We start from the raw sequence: 22859 nt of genomic DNA, 5'->3' as shown, positions 1-22859 counted from the left end.
CGACAAGGCTGTATTTTGTCTCCCTGCTTATTTAATTTATACGCAGAATACATCATGCGAAAGGCTGGGCTGGATGAATCCCAAGCTGGAATTAAGATTGCCGGAAGAAATATCAACAACCTCAGATATGCAGATGACACAACCTTGATGGCAGAAAGTGAGGAGGAATTAAAGAACCTTTTAATGAGGGTGAAAGAGGAGAGTGCAAAATATGGTCTGAAGCTCAACATCAAAAAAACGAAGATCATGGCCACTGGTCCCATCACCTCCTGGCAAATAGAAGGGGAAGAAATGGAGGCAGTGAGAGATTTTACTTTCTTGGGCTCCATGATCACTGCAGATGGTGACAGCAGCCACGAAATTAAAAGACGCCTGCTTCTTGGGAGAAGGGCAATGACAGGCCTAGACAGCATCTTGAGAAGTAGAGACGTCACCTTGCCAACAAAGGTCCGTATAGTTAAAGCCATGGTTTTCCCAGTAGTGATGTATGGAAGTGAGAGCTGGACCATAAAGAAGGCTGATCGCCGAAGAATTGATGCTTTTGAATTATGGTGCTGGAGAAGACTCTTGAGAGTCCCATGGACTGCAAGAAGATCAAATGCATCCATTCTTAATGAAATCAGCCCTGAGTGCTCACTGGAAGGACAGATCGTGAAGCTGAGGCTCCAGTACTTTGGCCACCTCATGAGAAGAGAAGACTCCCTGGAGAAGACACTGATGCTGGGAAAGATGGAGGGCACAAGGAGAAGGGGGCGACAGAGGATGAGATGGTTGGATAGTGTTTTCGAGGTTACCAGCATGAGTTTGACTAAACTGCGGGAGGTAGTGGAGGACAGAGGTGCCTGGCGTGCTCTGGTCCATGGGGTCACGAAGAGTCGGACACGACTAAACGACTAAACAACAACAACAAGGAGTCTCAAAGCGGCTAACATTCTCCTTTCCCTTCCTGCCCCACAACAAACACTCTGTGAGGTGAGTGGGGCTGAGAGACTTCAAAGAAGTGTGACTGGCCCACGGTCACCCAGCAGCTGCAGGTGGAGGAGCAGGGAAGCGAACCCGATTCCCCAGATTACGAGACTACCGCTCTTAACCACTACACCACACTGGTGCAACCCTAGAACACTGCCGTCTGCCCACTCAGCAAGCAGGAATGGTGTTATATAGCTCTCCTCCATACCTTACAAACAAGGACAAAAGTTTCAAAATATACAATCACCTCCTGAACTAATGATGCCACAGATCCCAAAACAAAGCAATGCACTCTCACACATATGCTGCAGATCATCTGTATTTCTTTCTTGCTTCAGTCTATTTTTGAATCAACAAGCCTAACAGAATGGCTGTGCAAATGAACCCTGGAAAGTTAACAGTGGTGGTGGTGAAGAGCGAGTTAGCAAATTTAAGCTGTGGTGATCAGCAGCTGCCAGGAGGCATTTATGCTCCAGTCCTAACTCCTCTACCTGCCTATCCCTGTGTACACAGCTTTACCTTCATTTGAACTTTCATTTGTCCTGCTTTGTCTCTTGCATCTTGTCAAGACTGCGCTCATAAGTCAAACTCTCTTCTGCTCCCCAAAGCTTCTGCAGCAAACAAAGTGTAGGCAGGAGGAAAGGAAGTCCATTCAGACCTCAAGGAGTACTCCTTGATCCTTGGACCACACTAGAGAATGGTTAATGTTCCACTTTCCCCTATCAGCGATTGGCAGCTGTCTTTATGGCTGGATTCTTCCAGCTGCTCAGCAGGTTACATACCAAGTTGCTTTCTTGCACAACACTTAAGCAACAACCAGGCCAAGACGCCTGGCCAGCCTGGAGTGGCTTCACTCTATGAAGCTTATTCCACTATAAACACCAGTGTACTTCTCCACCCCTGATGAGACACTCTGTGATTCCTCACTAGTCTTAGGTTAAATAATAATGGGAGGGAGTTAAACTTTTGAAGCTCTTATTAGGAACCTGTCAAGCAGGGCTGGGCCAGCTAACCACACAATCTCGGCTTTCAGTTTGAAAGGGGGCTGGTGTGTAAGATAATATAGCTGCAGTCACATTTTCAAGATTTTCTGCAACGTGATTTAAAAGCCAGTTTGCATGCGATTCTAGTTTAGTTTGATTGATATCACTACCTGTGACATAAATGTAGCTTGCTTTATGTTTTCTTGGCATGCATTTTTCAAGGCAGAGAGGAGCTTAGCATTAAGGAAAACTAAAAGCCGTTCTGAAAAAGATAAATCACTTTGGCATTGTTGTTCTTTGATATTTGTCAGGACATCATTTGTGTGTAAGCACTTGGTAGTTTCTAAAGAATTAACTAATGTTTGACATTTCCTCTTGTACAGATCAACTTGCATCTTCAGCTCTAGGGTCTGAACTCAATGTGACATGCAGCTATGTATTTTTTAAAACTCTCCAAGCAGAAACCAGGAGATTGTGTGAGAGGGGGAACACTAGGAGAAAAGGGGACTTCTTACACATTTTTCTTTTGGTTGTTTGTCTGTTTAAAGTTTTTCCCTAGCTGCTTTTCCTCTCTATAAGGCCAAAGACATGAATAGACACATCTCATTCACCACCAGAGGAAGACGGGGGAGCACATTCACTGTGTATTTCTGAAGGGGGAAATGGCTGAAGGACACCAGCATACTTCTGCTACAAAACCCATCTTTTTAAACTACCTTTTTATATAGCTCTCTTAGAAAATACAGTAAGACAACCAAACCAAGCTGAAACACTTCTAACTTACCTTTTTAATGTTAGTTACTGCTGCTGCATTTGTTATTTGTAAAAATATTATTTTAGATCATTGCAATTGTTGTGCTTTTATGATATTGTGAGTCACCTTGGGTGCTGCCCTGAGAAAGGTGGTACGTATATAATTTTATTACACAAATATTTTTTGGGTTTTCTAAAATACCGCTGAGTATAAGATATATATAACTGCAGGTGTCACTTGGTTGTCAGACACATTTCAACAGAACATCTACAGTTATTACAGGTCCACCTTCTTTGGTACAGCCAACATGGAAACTGACAAGTTCAACTACTTGCCAATCTGATCAACTGAAATTTTGCCAGGCTGTCATCTACAAAAGATAACCAATTTCTAAATTTGCACCCATTTTTAACTGGCTAGTAGACATTTATATGCAGTTAAATTAGTTGCAGCAGCAACCCCCTTTTTGGCAACATGCAGAAAAATCCCTCACATATTTAATCAGAAGTTCCACTATGTTTAATGTGGCTTGCTCCCTTGTGCAGTCTGTTGCAGATTTCTAAAGGCTATCTTCCATATATACGGTATTTGAGAAATAATCTCTTGCCATATTTCCTCTTACTACTTTCAAATGGTAGCCAGAGTTCAGGTACCCACTCTATATTTTGTCTTCTTTCCAGAATGTATGCTATTTTTGTTCCCCCCTAAGAGGCGGATGAAGCAGTTTATGTTTTCTTTCTAGAGAAGGGTTTTTCATCACATATAAAAAACTCCTCTGAGGCTGCTTCTGTTGGTTGACAATGCAGAGTGTGTGTGTGTTGAATACAATTAAAACCATTTCATATATAAAAACAACATAAAATTGTTTTAATTGTCTTCATATATTGTTTTATATATGTTTTATTGGTGTCTTTATTAAATGACTTTGAAATGTATAGGAAGCTATTAATATATTGAATTAAATAAATGTTAATTTATTTTAAAAAATCTAACAGGAGCATAATCAGTACTTAACTGTTCAGCATGTAAAGCAAGATGATAAGCTAGTTCATGAAATTAATGGACTGCAAACTTGTTATAAGGATACAAAAACATCATGAATTTTGAAAATTCAAGAATTTTTAAATAAAAAATTAGAAAGCAAGTCTTAATTGACACAATTCATGATTTAGAGCTATAATTTAATTTTTTCATCCTGCTTTATAGGCCCTTGTTTAGTAATTTATGCTGATGGACTATTCACAGAACCAAATCCAACATTTCTTTACATTTGCCAAGCACTGCTGTTTTGCAAAGCTATTTCTATAGTCTTTTGAAGAGAATCATCAAATTGAACTGCAATTGCAAAAAGGCTGTCAATTTAAGGGTGCGTTCATTTCAACTTTTCCGTCTCCAGTCCTTAACTTTTCGTAAACAGTCTATTAGAAAAGTGTCTGAAATGGACTTCTACTGAAAAACAAACTATGCATTCCAAACTGAAGCTACTAAAAACACATTATAATTTTCTTCCAAATGAAGTAATGCTTGTATCAAAATCTTAAACATTGCAAGAGAAAAGGCAGCCTACTTACCTTCATTCTGATCACTAAAACATAACGTTTTTGTACCCTTCAGCCACTGGATCTCAGTCTGAAGTTTCCATCTCATTCCCAATCAGATAAAGCTTGCTTAGCACTAGCAACTAGTGGAAACAATGCCGAAAAGCAATGATTACAAATTTCCATGGGCTTGCACTTAAAAGCTTTAATGAGATGGAAAAGAGATGGCCTCTGAAAACTGGTGAAATGTTTGTACTGCAATTAAACTGAAGAGACTATCACCTGGTAATCAGAATCATGTGACACAATCTGGTTTCAAGTTTATATACCACATTAGGGAAATGATTAACATTCACGTCACTTGTTTCAAGTTTCAACAACAGTAGGGTTCAAAATAAAACCTTTTCAATGAAAACAAATTCAGATTTTTCAAGAGTTTATTGTGCATCTCTATTGCCATCTAAAGAGTCTGGTTTATAACTGTTTGCATTATGATGGCTACAGAGCAATTTAGGCTACACTAGTTTCTATTTTATCTCATCAGTACTTACGATAAATGCGATTGTTCTCAAATGGTACCAGTTGCCGCAAAATGAAGTGGATGAAGTATCTTCAGGAAACTTGTTCATTTGTATGTAGCCAAATATGTCCTTACAACTATAAGCTCTGGGACCTTCGGGTAAATACAGGGTTGCAGTCAACAAACTGTTACTTCAGAGTAGAGTCCCTGAAATTACTGGATCTTATTTTGTCATGGGCCTGCCCTGAGTAAGTTAATAGACGACAAGTCACAGAAAATTAACAAATTCAATCTGTGTTCAGGTCTTGCTGTGTATTTGCAAAAACCCGCTTGCCAATGTACCTGTGAGTATATACAAGGAGACCAGGAAAGTTTCAATCCCCAGTCTAAATTAAGGTACGTGCATATTTTCTCCTGCCCCAAACCTCATTGTCAGCTCAAATCTCCCTCTCCATTCCCATCCCAGCACTTGTTCCGGAACTTACATACACTGCAATATTCACAGCAGAAAAAGAGGCAAGCTTATTCTACACCTTTGGCTTTCCCACATAATTTCTAAATACTGCCTTACTTTCTTCCTATAGATTTCCACATTCTCCTTTTGCAACCCATAATATGGACAAAATGCTAGTAAATGGACAATACTACTTAAGGAAGCTTATCCTACACTCCATGGGGTAACCTCCCCCCTCCTGCCAGCCCCTTCCCCCAATTAAACATATGATAATCAGATTAAGAGAAAGGGGGAGAATTCATTTAATTTGTTCTCCTTGGCCAGCAGAAAGATGACTGTATCACAACAGGATACAGTGGTACCTCAGGTTAAGTACTTAATTCGTTCCGGAGCTCCGTACTTAACCTGAAACTGTTCTTAACCTGAAGCACTTTAGCAAATGGGGCCTCCTGCTGCCGCCGCGCCGTCGGAGCACGAATTCTGTTCTCATCCTGAAGCAAAGTTCTTAACCTGAAGCACTATTTCTGCGTTAGTGGAGTCTGTAACCTGAAGCGTATGTAACCTGAGGTACCACTGTACTGAAATGAGAAAGGCTGCAACATTATCTTTTTTTACACTGTGTGAGGGAGCAATCTACATGCACAGCCCTCCTCACCTGATCAAGCTGAGGTTGCAGTTGAACTCAATGGAACTTGCTTCTGAATAGACATGCATAGGAATTTAAAGCTATATAAAATGTGATGGAGAAAATAATAATTTCATACCGTATTATTTTGATTCAATTTTCTTTTGAGTCTATGGCCTCGCTAAACTGAAAAGGTCTGTACCTGCCTACCTTTTACAGTACAAAACTAGCTGCTTTTAGGTACTGTAGGTAGTGAATGTCCGTTCCAGAACAATGAAAAGGATAAACTTTTAGACTCTATGGTGGCCATTGTATGCATGGAAAGAGAACTGGCTAGGCAATAGACAGAGGATACTGGGAGACATTTAATGAATAGGAAAATTAGTCAATAAAGACTGACACTGAAAATAGTTTGTGTGTAATCACATTATATTATGATAAGAACTGCTCTGAAGAGCCAAATGATTTTGATTGGTTCAGGAAGATGACACTGGGTTGCATCTATTAAGATTGCTGTGATCCTTTGATTGGTGAATAGAAACCATGTGTGTAATCTGAAAGTGTATAAAAAACACCATTGGTTTGGAAGTGGTTCTTTACAGCCTATTGAGAGCCAGTGTGGTGTAGTGGTTAAGAGCGGTAGTCACATAATCTGGGGAACCGGGTTCGCGTCTCCGCTCCTCCACCTGCAGCTGCTGGGTGACCTTGGGCCAGTCACACTTCTCTGAAGTCTCTCAGCCCCACTCACCTCACAGAGTGTTTGTTGTGGGGGAGGAAGGGAAAGGAGATTGTTAGCCGCTTTGAGACTCCTGAAGGGGAGTGAAAGGCGGGATATCAAATCCAAACTCTTCTTCCTCTTCTTCTTCTTCTTCTATTGCTAATTGTTGAGGCTGTCCCTATGCATTCTTTGTATTTCAATAAAGGCCTTTCTTTTCACTTGGAGTCTGCATCCTTTTCTTTTGGGTTTCTACGAGGGATACCTCTAGTCTAAATTTATCCAAGAAATGTACATAAGTTTACATTTGGACTTAAAAGTACAGTGGTACCTCGGGTTAAGAACTTAATTCATTCTGGAGGTCCGTTCTTAACTTGAAACTGTTCCTGAAGCACCACTTTAGCTAATGGGGCCTCCCGCTGCCGCTGCACGATTTCTGTCTCATCCTGGGGCAAAGTTCTTAACCTGAGGTACTATTTCTGGGTTAGGAGTCTGTAACCTGAAGCGTCTGTAACCCAAGGTACCACTGTAAAAGATGATGTGCGGAACAGTGGAAACAATAGAAACTTGGGCTGTGATAGTCTAATCATATTTTCCTTTCTACAGCTCAGGAAAAAGTACAATGTGTACACTGTTAACACTGAATGTACATTCTTAAAAGCCAACCCCAACCCCAGAAAAGCTTATTGACAGAGCATCCAGGCACACAGCGAAAGTAACGTTTTCAAATGAGATAATCAATATGAGCATTACTTCATAGGGGTTTTTTTAAAAAAGAATTTACTGGAGATTTTATTACACAGTGAAAAGTATTTATACAAATATGCCAAAGTTATGGTGGATTAATAAAGAAATGTCATTTAACTTGAATAACACTATGAAATGATTAGCAGATCTGAAGTTGAAGCCTACTGGTAAACTCTATAGTTTCACGTAGTCATTCCTAGCAAAGAATATTAAATGGTAACATTCATACTTAAGTCCAATATCTGACAAGCACATGATACAAAACACAAAGAATCAAACATATTAACTAGGTAGGATTGGAGCCTTCCATCAATAAGTCCCAAGAAATGTGCCCAATAGTCTTACATTGCTCAGCATGGTTCCTTTTCCTTGTCCATCGTGGTCCATGTATTTGAAGGCTCAAGCCAAAACCCTCACACCACTCTCAGAAACGCTTAAAGAAACTTGTACAGTGGCATTGGCAAAAAAAATGATATCCATTGCCATCATTCTGCATAGAAGTGTGGTTTTTTTAAAAAAAAAAATTGGTTAAGCAACAATATTTTTTGTCTAGCAACAAAGACAGCACAGATCTCAACTGAGTTATCTGACCAGGTTCAACTTAGAACACACCCTTCTGGCTTTCTTTCAATGAAGTAAGTACCAACAACAGTACGTGTATTTTTTTGTCAGCATACATCCATTTTCAAATGTTCCAATAGTTCTCCAAGCTTCATGCTCCCTTTATTCTGTATACCATCAATTTTCTAGATGGTCCACTGATGGTTCTTTTGCCATTCTTTCTTTTTACGAAGTTTTCCTTCCTTCAAAGCATATTTTTCTCCAACCGGCTATAATCTCTGCTTACTTTTCCAAGCAAAAGAAGAAACCAACTTCGGCAAAGTAACTTGAGAATTAATCAGGTTTCAGGTTTCCATTTCTGAGAGGCAAACACTGCTGGACCGTCTTGCATCTACTGCATCGTCTTTTTCTAAATCCAGAATATCAGACAAATCAATAGCAGGCAATGGAGACCTCCAGTACTGGAAGGAGTTGTAGCGCCAAACATCATCTTCAGGCTAGGAAAATAAAACGTAATTAACAGATATCACTGCAGCAGAAAAATGAACACCTCTAAAAAAGCACTTTGCATTGACAAGCCAAATCTACAGTTTTAGAATCTCTATTTTTGAATAATTCCATAGTCTAGTGAAAATTAAGAGCCAGGATCTAAAGCAAAGAACATGTGCAATGGAGAGAGAGAGACTCACACAGCCAAACATTTATCCTAAGAACACAAGGAGAGTCTGCTGGATCAGGCCAATGGTCCAGCTAGTGCAGCATCACGTTCTCAGATGCCTCTGGGGAACCTGCAAGCGTGACCCCCCGTTTCCAGAAACTGGAATTCAGAAGCATACTGCCTTTGACTCCGGAGGCAGAGCAAAGCCATCATGGCTAGGAGCCATTGCTAGGCTTATCTTCCATGAATTTTTAAAATCCTTTTTCAAAGCCATCTAAGTTGGTGGCCATCAATGCCTCCTGTGGGAGAGAGTTCCATAGTTTAATTATGTGCTGCGTGACGTACTTGTTTTGTCTGTCCACTATGAGGAAAGGATGCAGCGTTTGGGACTGTTTGGTTTAGAGAAAAGGTGAGTAACCTATAGGGGAAGTTGCTCCAGCCCCTTGATCATTTTGGTTGCACTTACACTTGTTTACACTGAACTGCACTGGCCTTTTTACAGCCATACACTCATATGGAGAGGTGTTTTTGGAACTCTTCACAATCCTTTTTGTTTTAACGATCCTGAAGAAATTAATATCATCAGCAAATCTGGCCACCTCACTGGTCATAACTAACTCTAGATCATTTACAAACAAATTAAAAAGCACAGGTCCCAATACCAGCCCTTGGAGACACTCCAATTTCTTCATCGCTCTATCAGTAGAACTGTCGATTAATTTCTACTCTTCATGTCCCTTAACCCACAAGAGTCCCTCACCTCTTATTCCATGACTGCAAAACTTAATCAGGACTCTTGTTGAAAGCTTTTTGAAAGTTCAAGTACACAATGTCAAGTGGGTCACCTTTATCTATAAGCTTTTCACTCTCTTAAAAAACTCTGAACAGGCTAGAGAGACGGTCCATGACCGTCATGGACAAGCCATGCTTGTTTTCCTTCAACAAGACCTGTTCTTTTGTATGTTTGGTTACTATATGTTTAACAGTATTTTCCATCAGTTTTCCCAGGACAGATATTAAGCTAACTGGCCTGTAATATCTGGGATCTCCCATATTCTCTTTGAAAAAATTGTGTAACATTGGCCACTTTCCACTCCTCAGGTATGGAGGCTAATTTTGGGACAAATTACATATTTTTGTTAAGAGATCAGCAATTTTACATTTGAGTTCTTTCGGAACATGGGGATTGATACTATCCAGAACCAGTGATTTTTCAGTTTTTATTTTGTCCATTAGGCCTAGAACTAGTTGTTCCCATAGCGGCAGTTATTGCTGCTAAAATAAGCTACTGTTCTCTATGTGCACAGTTCTCACCCTCACATGCATTTTTTCTTTGAGTCTATCTAGCTGAATTACATGCTAACAATCACACAGAGAAAGAAATAAAGGAAAGAAAGAGCCTACCCTCACATCAAGCATAATGGATTTAAGAAACGGTTTAACTTGCACCCCCTCTGGTGGATTGGCTGGAGAAGAAAAAATAATATCCTGGGAAATAATTACTCGGAATTACAACACGGTCTTGTACTTAGCCTGCCAAAGATCTGCAGTTTTGCTGGCTTTGGTGGCCAACCCAAAATTTGTGCTTGGCAGGATCATGACTTCCCCCCAAAAGGTGGTCTTATGCTGTGCGGCAGAAACGTCTGCACAAAATGAAGCTGGCAATGGAACTTGAGGATTCAGTGAAAAGCATAAACAAATGTCACCCTCCTCCAGCTTGGAACTTGACTTGAGGGAAGAAGGAAGCGGCTTGCTTTGATTCTCTGCCTGCCAGGCACTCAGAATGAGAAAGAAAAGCGAGAAGGCACCAATTACAGGGAAAAGGAAGACCAGGAAGATTTGTGTTCTGCAAATGCTGAACAAAATAGACCACCACCTTCAGCAGTACTTTTGAGACAGAGAGAAGATGTGACTCATCCCCCTCCCTACAGGGCTCAGAAGTAGCCTTGGGCTCACATGGTGACCAGAAGCTGGCTGGTCACTTGCCATTGGCAAGCCCAATTCCCTATCCATTTGAATGAGTGACAGTCAATGATCTAAACATGGTACTAGAAGCTGCAATATGTATTATTACATTTTGAGGGGAAGAAATGTATAAAAAATTCAAATAGCAAGGATTATTTCTTTAAGACAACAGTATTCATTCTTTTAATCCAAACATGCATTTGAGGGCCTTGGTGTAAAAGGGCCAATTCCACAGACTGAAGAGATCAAATAGGAACATAGAATCATATGGAACATAGAATTAAAGAGCTGGAAGAGACCCTGAGGGTCATCTAGTCCAACCCCTTGCAATGCAGGAATGTAGGAATCATAACTGGATCATACAAGACATATTTTGTTTACTAAATGAAAGTAAGATAAACATGCTACATTCTATCACCTTCTAGGCCATCAGAAAATGTTCTAATGCAAATTCAAAATTTTCCTGAAACCCACTTCACTTGATTTTAGCAGCATGCACACTGCTTGCTCACTTTACACCATAGTTTATTTTAAACTGTGGTTTAAAGTAACACGCTAATGAAGCCAATAGTTATATAAAATAATGAATGGTGCAAAAGGGAAATATTATCCTTTAGGTTATAACAGCAATAGTAGCATAACTCAAGAGCAGCTAATGAAATTGATTAACAATATATTAGAGAAACAAAGTAAAGTATTTCACAAAGGCATAATTCATTAATAATATTTACTGTGGTGATGATAACCATTATGATATATAGCTTTAAATTTACGTAAATTTATGAAAGGTTTACCAACTAGCCATGATATCTAAATATAATGTTGATTGAGAAACTGAATCAGTTGCTGACAGAGCGCCACCTTCATGGCTCTCCCATGGGCTACTCCTGGGTGTTTATTGTGGGATCAGTGCTGCTCAGGGGTGCACATTTTTCACAGCGTCTATACAGCGATGTCAGCATCAAAATGTCAACCCATAATTTCTATTTACATATTTCACCACACAGTACCATGGCAGGTTACATTCCGCTCAATACAATTAAACCACGTGCAATACATTAAATGGCAGGAATATTCTGATCGCATCCTCTGCTTCCAAAGGCACGTGCAGAAAGGTGTGTTAAAAAGTATATAATGACAACACCAGGTTCACTTTGGGGGCTCACCACAGAAAGGCCTCTCACACCGCTTCCTCTCTTTCTGCAGAAACCCCCATGGCCCATTTCTGCCCTCTGGGAACACCGGGGGGGGGGGGATCTGGCTGGAGGCTGCTGGAAACGGGGCATCTGCCCGTGAATATTATCTGCTGCTGGACTCATTCGGACAGGGCGAAATAAAGGCATTTACTTCAGAAGCCTTCCCCGCATTTACCCCTTTCCTCACTGGGGGGGGGGGGCTGCTGCAACCTGGTTCTGCCCCAGACGCGCCCCCCCCCGACCCGCGGGGCTCTCCAGATGTTCGGGACCCCCGGCTGAGGGTCCGAGGGCGGCATCCTGCGCGGGGTCCCATCCGCCGCCGCCGCCGCCTCTCCGCCGGGCCTGCCTGGCCGGGCTGTTGTGCGGAGTCCGGGAGCCCTCCCCGCCCCCCCCCCCCCGCGGCCTCTTTACCTCCTCGAGAGGAGCCTTGGGGCGGCCGCCCCTCGCCGACGCGGAGCCCGGGGGCCGCGAGAGGGTCGTGGCGCTGGGAACGCCGCCCCCCGGGGCCACGGAGGGCCTCTTGGCGGCCCGCGCCGCCGCCTCCGCCTCCTCCGCCCTCTTGCGCTTCAGGCCTCGCGGCTCCTCCTTCCTCTCCGCCTCGGCCCGGCGGCGCTTCAGGAGCGGCGGCGGCGCGGCAGCCGCGAAGCTCTCGCACCCGGGCGCGTGACACGCCAGCGCCGCCGCCGACGCGCCGCGCTTCGCCATTGGGGCCGCCGCCGCCAAGCCCCGCGCCTCAAGTGCGCACGCGCGGGGAGCCCTCGCCGGCGCCCCCTGGCGGAGACGCGCCTCCAGAGCGGCCTGGCGAGCAGCGCCTAATGCGCGTGTGAACGCGGCAACCCGAGACACGCTCGGAAGAAAGCGAGCTTCCTGGGATGCAATGGGAGTTACTTCCGAGTGCACATTCTTAGGATCGCTCTGGGGTCTCAGCGCAAGGGATAAGGCCTCTGCCCAAGCAGCCCCCTCCCTCTGGGGGGCGCAATGCCAGAAGCAAAAGCAGGCAGGCAGGGACGGAAGGAATGGCACCCTCGCAAAATTGTGATTTCTACCCACCCACACTTTCCGTTCTTCATGCAGGCAAGGAAGAAACTTACCACAGTTCATGAACAAATGTCAGCCAAGCAAAAGCACTTGAGGGCATGGAACAGGGAAGGTGAAGCAAGTGCATCTAATTAGATAGTTAATTAAGTAGTTGCTGAATTTTAATGTTCATCTATAAACAGTTCTTTGTTATATCAGCTGCATGTGGGTTGACTTTGTAAATTAAGAAATCAATGCTAAACATCTTTTCAAACTTATACATTGCATTTTAAACCAGATAGAGGCGATCTTTCCCTTTAAAATGAAAAAAATAAATCGTAATTGGTCATTCAGACTTTTGCTAGCACATAACCACAAACCTAACCATTCAACAAACTTGTGTTATTTGATGTCCTCAGCAAAAGGTAGTCACACTTCCTAGATTTCACCTATTCCTCAGTACAGTATAACTTTAATAATTTAAAAGTATTTTTGAAAATGAAGCCATTGTGCTTAGTTGCCCCATCAGTTTGGATTGTATTTGTCAGGTCATCATACTTGGTATGCAGAAAAAGCACCCAGCACATCTCATGTCTTGCAATATCTGGATCTGATCATTAATTTAAGTTGTAAATCTAACTATAATTAATCTTAAAGAAAACCTGTACACAATTTGGAAACTCAGCCTATCGGACATCGATGGGGTATAACTCCAAAAAGAATGATGTGTGTGTAAATAGGTGGGTGATTAGCATGACATTCAGTTAATAGCTAACAAGCAGGTCACAAGCTGAATGGCAGCTGCTCATAAGCACAGATGTCAGCTGGCTTCTTCACATGTGCATCATAATGCAGGTGGATTCAGTAGAACTGCTAATACTAAAACAGTAACTGAGAAAGAAATTCAAACTGCTGGGAGGCAGCAACAGCAACAGCAGTAGGGCTTAGCACAATGTAGGAGCACCAACCACCTGGAGACTTGCTGCTTGCACCGGCTAGGGCAAAAGGGGTGGGGGTGGGGAGCAGGAAGAAAACTCCTCTAATTTTTCTTTTCTTTTTGTTTGCATCAGCTCCAGGCCTCTTGATGCTGGATGGACAGGCTTAGGATCCCATGAATCTTTGGCATCCCAGCTCCAAAGCCATACTAATACTGCTAAGAGTGGCTTTCCCCTGTGGCTTAAGCGGGCTCCATTGGAAGTTCTGTACATCAGAATATGGACAGCTGGGTGAAGCAATACCTGCACCTAAAAAAACCCACTACACTGTGGTGGATTGGGACTGCTCTGCCCATATTTGTTTAACTTTGTGTAGTTAATGCCCTCAAAAAATAATTTCTTAAAATAGTAAACCCACAGCTGACATTAAACCCATCAATTTCAGTCATAATTAGAACACCCTTAATGGGATCAAAGTACTAATGTACAAACATTACTGTTAAGTCTTAATTTAGTTCTTTTTTTAAGTGACTGCAGCCAGATATTACTTCAAATTACCCATCAAATGCTTAAAATGGCATGAAGAATAGTATAATTGTATATATATATATATATATATATATATATATATATAAATATCTAAAAATGCATCAGCCGCAAATATCAGTCAGATTCACGTTAAAATTTTCTTGTGAATGCACGTGTTATTTTTATAAACTCTTTACATTTTTACAGTAGAAGACCAAGTTCACATGATGCTGCTTATCAGACTGCAGAAGATCAAAATTCCTATGGGGAGTAAAGTCACCCAAATAGTATTTAAATATCCTAAGATGAGGAGTGGTCTTGTTTTCTGTACAACATGGGACAAAAAATGAATTGTGTATCCAATATGACGTTAGATATTATTTCAAAGAAAACTTAAAGTAGACCATTTTATACCTTACAGAGAACTGCAAGTGTTAATAATGGTATCTGCAAAGTATTACCCGTCAGAAAAAAACATTAATCGGAATTTGAAGAAATGATACAGGAGTGTTTGCTCTCTATGTTCATTACGCAGATACAAATATCCAGAAGTACACATCTGGAGATTATAGGATAGATTAAAAAAATAGACAACAGAGCTACATTCTGCGATGAATAAAAAGGCACCACTGATATGAGGTTGTGTTCAGTCATAATTCCAGAAGCCACTGTGCATTTTTCTTCCTGGATAATCCACTTCAGACACTGCTTCCTGGTTTCCTAACCACAAACATCACACATTCATAGTAATATTTCATCATAGATAGCTCATTCACAGTATATGTGGTCAAAACAGATTCATTCTCCACCTGAAAATAAACAACAATTTCTTGAAAACTCTTGTAGGCATTTCATTCATATATGTTATTATTACTGCTATTATAGACATTAATACAGTGAGGGGGGGAAAGTATTTGATCCCCTGCTAAATTTGCCAATTTGCCCCCTGACGAAGAAATGACCAGTCCATAATTTTAATGGTAAGTTTATTGTAGCTGTGAGAGGCAGAATAACAACAGGGAAACCCCCAGAAACCCAGAGGACAAAAGTCAGAGATTGATGTGCATTATAATCAGTGAAATAAGTATTTGATCCCCTATCAACCAGCCAGATGTCAGGCTACCTAGTATTTTCACTGTATGTAATGAGCTGAGATTAGAAGCACCTGCTGTAAGGGAGAGGTCTTACCTGTAATCCCAGCTCGTTACAGTACCTGTACAAAATACACCTGTCAACAGAAGCAATCAATCCAGCAGATTCCAAAGTAGCCAGCAGGACCAAAGAGCTGTCCAAGGATGTCAAGGACAAGATTGTAGAGCTGCACAAGGCTGGACTGGGCTACAAGACTATTGCCAAGCAGCTTGGTGAGAAGGTGACAACAGTTGGTGCAATAATTCGCAAATGGAAAAAACACAAAATGTCAACCTCTCTCGGTCTGGGGCTCCATGCAAGATCAGGGGGCAAACGGGCAAATTTAGCAGGGGCTCAAATACTGTCCCCCCTCACTGTATACCTCCCTTCAATAGAATTTCCAATAGGTACAAAAACAAATGAAATATAAATATATAAAAAAGAAGTGTTTTCTTCAGCTCTTGTTTTGCTCCCTGATTTTGCACACGTATCTGGTTGGCCACTGTGAGAACAGGATACTGGACTAAATGGGCCTTTGGCCTAATCCAGCAGGCACTTCTTTAGGGCTGGGCAATGTCAGATTTTCAGTATCGCACTGTATCACCAGCCAAATATCACGGATCTGGTGATACAGCACAGCATTGAAACAAGAAGCTGCTTTGGCCCAGCCTGCGAGGTGTGGGGTGAAACTGCTGCAGCTCTCACTGCAGGAACTGAGGTGCTTCCACCCCAGCACCCTGAGGGCTGGGACAACACAGCTTGTTTGTATTACTCAGCTGGGAGGCGAGTAAGTTCCCACTCCTCAGCTGAGCGAGGCTCAATGTCCCTGCTGTTTGCTCCTGAGTCCCTTTACTACCAGCAGCACGGGTAGCAGAGGGACAAAGGAGTGGCGTCAGTTTCACAGTCTGCCCCTCACACCAGCCCTGAGCAATGTATTGATACATTGCCCAGGCCTACTCTTCTTATGGATCCAGACTTAGCCATGCTTAGCACAGACCCAATGAAATCAACAGGATTTAAGTTAGTAATTATAATTTTAAGTCCTATTGGTTTCAGTGGGTCCACCCTATGTGCGACTAAATTTGGATCTAACCCAAAGATTAAAAGGCAGCAATACATCAAAAGCCAAATTGTTTTATTGTTTTAAAACAACAAATAGCAGGGCAATAATAAGGATAAAAAAGATACGGGAACATTAAAAAATCCTGGTCCCAAGTTTTTTTAGGACTTCAAATTTCTACAACAAAACCTGGAACTTGGCTTGGTAGCTAACAGGCAGCCAACCCAGATATTTCAACACCAGCATAATATGGATAAAGCAGCTGCATCCATTATGCAGAAAGCACTACCTTATTTTGGGCTGCGGTGTTTTGCGGCCAAACTGATAGGCACTTGAACATCCAATATCAGTATTAGTATTTGTGATGACTGAAAGCGCATCTTAATGACACAGGGCTGACGGAAGACAAATTTTGGTGGGGCACTATCTGAAATCTAATAGCGAATGTTTTAGATTATTCTTAGTGTGCTAATATAACAGAAAAATACTTACCTCTATATGGAATCCATATTGCAATATAACACTTTTTATATCTTCATAGCTTAACTCAATAGATAATTCATTTGCTAAATTTTCAAAATGGTATAGAAGAGGACCTATGATACAATGAAAAGGTCAGTAAAATTAACTTGTCAAATGTATCTGATACTCACTCATAAATTCTGCCAACCCTAAAACAACTACTGTAGATCAAGGACAGAACTGAATGCATCTTAATGCTACATTATAAATCTAGATTTTGTTTTTAATTGTTTTATTTATACTTATAAACCGCTTAACATTTTTAAAATTTCCAAAGCAGGGTATAATTTTTTAAAGAAACACAGACTATGAAAAGCTAGTGGAATCCACCATGGTCAAAATAAAAAATGTGGCTGCTGTCACTCCTCTGGAAGACTTGCATAAACGAAGAGGTTTATTTAAAAAAAACCTGAAAATCATCAGTGAATGTCTAAAATGCAGGAGGAATGTTTCCCTCAGAGGGTGCCACCTTACTAAAGGCCCTGCTCTGAATAACCACCAAAAAGACCCCAGGAGCATATAACAACACCTGGATGGTGGAAGAAATCTTCAGATGATCTCCATGATCAGGCAGGTCGATAATAGAGAAGAAAGTCTCTCAAGTAGATTGATTCCAAATTGCTTAGGGCTTCATATAGTAACAGCAGAACCTTTAAGCTTGGCCCACTCTATCCACCAAAAGAATCCCACAGAGCAATCAAGAAATCCATTGGATTCCATTAGTTTCCAGGAGCAGACTATCTGAATGGGTCCCCAACCCCTGTGGAATGGAACAAACAAGTCCAAACCTCATATGCTCAATGGCATCCTTTTTGTTGAATCTGTGTAGGTCCAATTTTAGAGAAAAAATTGACAAAATGGATTGGCATTAAAAGAGAACAAGTCTAATATTCAAAATCCACTTACTTCAAGAAGTACAAATCAAGCTGTGTTTTTCTCCTTAATTGTACAAACTCTGGTTCTAACATTAGTTTTTTCTGCTACAATTACTCAACAAAATAGCAAGTTACCTAAATTGATCCATATTCCTCCTGGTTTGAGTATTTTCCATATTGTGTCAATGTAGTCTATGACATTATGTGCCGTGTCTATGAAGAAGCAGGTTGCTATGCAGTCCCATATATCTGTATAAAGACAGAAAGTAATCTAGCTTTAAATATTTTATTGCGCACTGTTACCTGCACTTTTGGAACTGAGAGATACTTTCAGAAAAGCACTTCCCCTTGCTTAGTGGAGGTTCCTCCCTCTCCATCTTCCTTCCCCAGCTGCAACCCTTTGCAGTGCATCAGTGTTCCAGAGCAGCAGCTTTTTTGCAGGGAGTGGGGGAGTCACACATAACTGAACCATATATTCATGCCTCCAAAAGAAATTGAGGCGATCTCACATTATTACTCACTTTTTATTGCTTTTTGTTGCATTGGGCCCAAGACAGAGATAGCCAACATGGTTGTCTTCTGGGTATTCTCAGCATTAACTCTCATTATCCCTGACCAATGGCCCATTAAACTGATGGGAACAGTAGTTCAAATCTTGGGGGGAAGGCATGTTGGCTAGCCCTGGCCAAAAAACTCCCTCTAGTTGTACAAAATTGCCACATTTGCACATCAAATTCATGGAGAGTAAGGCTATGAGTAGTTATTACCTCCACGGCTGGGAATTGCAGGTGGGCAGAATGCTGTTGTTTCATGTCCAGCTTTCAGGTTTCCCACAGGCATCTGGTTGGCCACTGTGAGAATAGGGTGTTGGACTAGATTGGCCACTCGCCTGATCCAGAAGGCTCCTTTTACATTCTTAAGTTCAATGAGCCAAAAGGATTGGTAACCTCTACACTAAACCATGGTTTCAAATGGTATGCTAATACTGCCAATGATACAGAAGTAAATCATATAGAAGTAATCTTGAAGCAAAGTCCCTTTTACAAAATATTAATTTGACTTCTTGACCTTGGTATTAGATGGACTTTGTATTCAGACAAGAGAGCTAGTCTAGGACATGAAAATGCACAGCAAGGGCAGCCCAAATTTTCTAAGATCAGGGGTGATTCTAGCTGCAGCCTCTCATCGAGACTGACACAGGTTAAGCACAAGTGTTCACTGCTTACTGAATATGCCCTGCTTACTCTCAGTGAGGAATAGGTCACACCTAATCTTCAATTACAACCTCTGTAGCAAGTCAGTTAACTAAAAACAACAATCTGTGCATGTTTCTAGTAACTTCTAGTAAACAATTTCACCTTCTTAACTTTTGAATCAAGGGAAACAAACATTTAAAGAAGATAAACCTATAGGGGAAGGCATATTAAAGGTTTTTTTAAAAAAAATTAAGAAGTAGAAAATTATTTTACAACGTAAGGACTGGTTTTTCTTTGCATTAAAATACTTAATAAAACACAGTAGTATCTGTCTCTTAAGGACAGGCAAACGGCATAAATTTTATCGTCTGAATATTAGTTATTTTTTTTCTTACTTACTACACTCAGAGTAGATTTCTTGAAAATCTCCCGCTGTCATAGAAAAGTTTGCATCAGGAGGAAGACTGTGAGGATCAACATCAGGGAAATAAACTGGCTGTATCTGATCAGCAGATCTCTTGTTATTGCTAAACTGATGTATCCAGGGATATAGTTTGTATGAATTAGTTTCAGAGCATCTGTAACATATGATTATCAAAACAACAATTTCACCTTGCCACTCAGAAAGGAATCTTGTAAACATTCCAAAGCTTAAAATTTTTAGTTAGACTTTCAGTAACACAAGTTGATAGGGAGTGTCAATCTGCATTTTAGAGATAGTTAATTTAACATCATCCTGAAGGTCCATTATTCATTAACAATATATTATAAAGAGTTACAAAAGAAGCAATCAGAGAAACCATTCACCATTTAAAAGTCTGGTTCTACTTCTCAAAATGTAGTAAATTCTAAGATTCTTAAAGCAATAGATTGAGGTTAGCTTTAATTTTTGTTAGTTGTTAATCCTATTAACATTTTTTTAAAATAAAAAATGTTTTGATAGCTTGCAGATAATGCAGTTCTCCAGTATGCTTCCTCCTCATGAACCTATCTTCAAATTATTCAAATTATTATAACTATGTATGTACAGATTTATACCTGAAGTTATATGCCCTCCCCAAGATTTAACTTTATTTTTCCCTTCTCCCTCCTATTGCTTTTTCCTTGTGTGTCAGGTATTTTTAGACTATGAGCCTGAGGCCAGGGACCAACTTAGTATTTTTTTTAAGTCACGGTATAAATTATGTACATAAATGAATAAAGTATCAAATGTTTTTCAATGTCATGTTTTTAGCAGTTCCGTCTACTGATTTATAAGCATGTACACACAGGAGCTTGATCCAGACATAATGAATTTTGGCTGATAAATGGATGGACCCTAGAATGAACTTCATGCCCATATACTCCCTCCTTGCCCTGTTCCTGTCCTCCTCTCCTTGCGCTCCCTGTTTTCACGCTGATATGGTGGGTTGCTTGCACATTACAGAGTTTCCAATTCTTTTTCCAAGCTCTGGAGAACTGTAGTTTAACCTCTGCTTATTAACCTGGATAGGAAACCATTATCATTTCATAGTTAATAAGCATAGATTGATCAACAGTTTCCCAATTCAAAAATAATGGGAAATTGTGGTTTAAAGAATTCTGACATTGGCCAAAGCAGAGATATAAATACAGAACTACATGTATAAAGAAGCAACCAACAACTGAAAACAAGTTTAAGTACCTGTTGAGTACAAAATTAGAAGAAAAGAGCATAAAGAGGCTCCATTCATTTCCTTGGCAAGTATAACCAAGCATAGCTATTTCCCAGGCCAATCTACCTAGCCCAGCACCAGGTACCAGGATATTAACTTTGGAGAGATCCCTGTAACACAACAAAAATAATTGTTAATCCTTTAATAAACATATTTGATAGAATGAATAGCCCTGTCAAGGGTTTTTACATATTGCAGGTGTTTGATCACATTTATATGGATAATTTGTGCTATTTCCCAAATTAGCACATTATTTAGCAGATAAACAATATTAAATTTGGTTTATATTTACCTAGCATCTCCAGATCTCCTCCTATGTGAATTTCAATGCTTTCTTTCTTTCTGTTCTCTGTCCACAAAGGACCTGAATGTTCTGACTACTGGCTTCATTTTCAAAAGGGGGAGAAGCCATTGTTTCTTTGATCACAGACTGTAGTAAAGCAGCCTTCAGCAACTTCTTGCCCTCCAGAGGTTTTGGACTACAACTATAAACTCTCAGCAGCCCCAGCATTATAGGGCTGTGCTGGCTGGAGTGATGGGAATTGTAGTCCAAAACATCTACAGAGTACCAGGTTCAGTATATACTAAAGTGTACAGATTATGACTTTCAGCCGATTACAGTAAATGTATTTTTACTGCTGCTGTTTGGATTTTACCTACACAATTAGCTCTGATGGATGACTTCTCAAATAATCATTCTCATTCTATAAACTACCAAGACAAATCTTATTTAGTTGCAAGTCTTAACAATACAAATTTGCTCATCTGTTGCAAACACAAATACTTTACCTGTATCCCAAAGTCCTGAAAGTAGTTTAAACATTTGATTACTGTCTTTGGAGGCATGTTCTAAGTTACATGCAGCCAACATGGTGTCCCCAAAATGTTGCAGGACTGCATCTCTATCATTCCTAACCACTGGCCACCCTGGCTGGTGCTGATAGTGACTGGAGTTCAGGAACATCTAGGGAGTACCATGTCAGCTTTCCCTGTCCTAAGGCAAACATAGGCTTCCAGCATATTTTCTTTGTTGAACTATTCCAAACTATATTTCAGATTTAAGAAGTCAACCAAGTTCCTCCTTGTAATGCAACTCTCTTTCTTCATTGTATGGGGGGTGGGGGTGACTGCAACATCTAACAGTGAAATAAATCTGAGACAGTTATTGTATTTTACATCATAAAACAGCCCCATAATGCCCAAATGCAGATGCTACTAATTATGTTTAACATGTGGGAAAAATTAGAACAGAACAGAACACTGGCAATGGTGTTTGAAAATGTTAATATTGAAATTAGCTATGGACCCATCAGTTGCATGACTGATTTTCAGGACACAAGAAGAACTTATAATTATTAACTCCTCTTCAGCATTATGTAAAGCAATCTGAATCAGGTGCAGCTGTTTCCAGCTTCAACACACAGGGAGCTCTCCAATCTTGAACAACTGGCTCATTTAATTCAGTGAAAGGAAGCCAACTGGTGTACAGAACTCCTTACACTCAAAGTCAATGTGTGACTTTAAGATTTATCTTAGTTGAATAATAAACTTATATAGCTCCAATCTATTATTTTCAATTTCCTGAAAATTACAGACAAATCAAAAGGTAGTAGAAGTCACATCAATTAATTCAACAGCACCACCCAAAAAAGGAAGAAACAGATAAGCTACTTATTTCAGACTACAAATACTGCCTGAAACCTAAGAACTTGGATTTGGTAATATATTTTGGGTTGTTCAGAGAATGTTATGATTTGGAAAAAGCATGGTTGAAGGAAAACATTCTGCCAAGAAATAGCTCAACAAATTTGCTTTTGGCACATTGGTATTTCAAAATTGTGGGATGTATTCAGCGTTTGAAACTCCCATTGTTCTAGGCACATTTTGCGACAGGGAATTTCATTAGAGCAAGTAGTTTCTGAGCTCTGGGTGCAGTACTGTGCCTAAGATATCAGATTAAAACTGCCACTGCTGACGCTGAGGGCACGGGAGGAGAAATTCCTCCCCGCTGGACTTCCTAGAGATTGCTGCAGTGTCAGGCAAGTTGATAGGTTCCACCTCTCAGCTGGCCTTACAGAAAGGCAGCGTTTTGCACTCTGTGGCCTCGGATTGGCTTAAATAGGTTTGGTTTAAGTGGTGCATGTTAAAGTATTATCTACCTCAGACTCTCTCAGGGATGAATAAAAGCGAAACAAATTTTGGACTGGGATTATTGA

General features: G+C 40.6%; 3 protein-coding genes and 1 long non-coding RNA gene across 5 annotated transcripts in view; 1 reads left to right on the top strand and 3 right to left on the bottom strand.

Moving 5' to 3' along the window:
• The window catches only part of TRPM6 (transient receptor potential cation channel subfamily M member 6), a 91825-nt gene extending 87527 nt beyond the window's left edge, over window positions 1-4298 (bottom strand). Inside the window, exon 1 of one of the 2 annotated variants that reach the window (XM_083576459.1) lies at window positions 4278-4298. In XM_083576459.1, the coding sequence (XP_083432585.1) occupies window positions 4278-4283 (6 nt within the window). In that variant the 5' untranslated portion in view covers window positions 4284-4298. Of the gene's footprint in view, window positions 1-1488; window positions 1750-4277 lie in introns of those variants that run through there. The other variant, XM_083576458.1, reaches the window with a different exon arrangement.
• Window positions 4299-5608: 1310 nt separating this feature from the next.
• LOC310745066 lies at window positions 5609-7816 on the top strand. Its single transcript, XR_014539888.1, has 2 exons — window positions 5609-6464; window positions 6733-7816. It is a non-coding gene; the product is annotated as an uncharacterized lncRNA (long non-coding RNA).
• Window positions 7715-12390, bottom strand: LOC310745024 (uncharacterized protein C9orf40 homolog; the record flags this gene model as incomplete). The annotated part of the gene is made up of 2 exons (XM_083577234.1): window positions 7715-8363; window positions 12097-12390. The coding sequence occupies 2 exons, from the start codon at window positions 12388-12390 to the stop codon at window positions 8211-8213; spliced, it is 447 nt and encodes a 148-aa protein (XP_083433360.1). The 3' UTR covers window positions 7715-8210.
• Window positions 12391-14321: 1931 nt separating this feature from the next.
• The window catches only part of CARNMT1 (carnosine N-methyltransferase 1), a 32417-nt gene continuing 23879 nt past the window's right edge, over window positions 14322-22859 (bottom strand). The window contains exons 13-17 of the mRNA XM_083576369.1: window positions 20613-20753; window positions 19349-19527; window positions 17889-18002; window positions 16849-16952; window positions 14322-14974 (exon numbers count right to left, since the gene is read on the bottom strand). Of these exons, the coding sequence (XP_083432495.1) occupies window positions 14864-14974; window positions 16849-16952; window positions 17889-18002; window positions 19349-19527; window positions 20613-20753 (649 nt within the window). The 3' untranslated portion in view covers window positions 14322-14863. The remainder of the gene's footprint in view (window positions 14975-16848; window positions 16953-17888; window positions 18003-19348; window positions 19528-20612; window positions 20754-22859) is intronic.

This window comes from Podarcis filfolensis (assembly GCF_964270895.1).
Source record: "Podarcis filfolensis genome assembly, chromosome: 11".
Taxonomy (NCBI): Eukaryota; Metazoa; Chordata; class Lepidosauria; order Squamata; family Lacertidae; genus Podarcis; species Podarcis filfolensis.
Note: the sequence above shows the minus strand (reverse complement) of the source record. Positions and strands in the feature narration are given on the sequence as shown.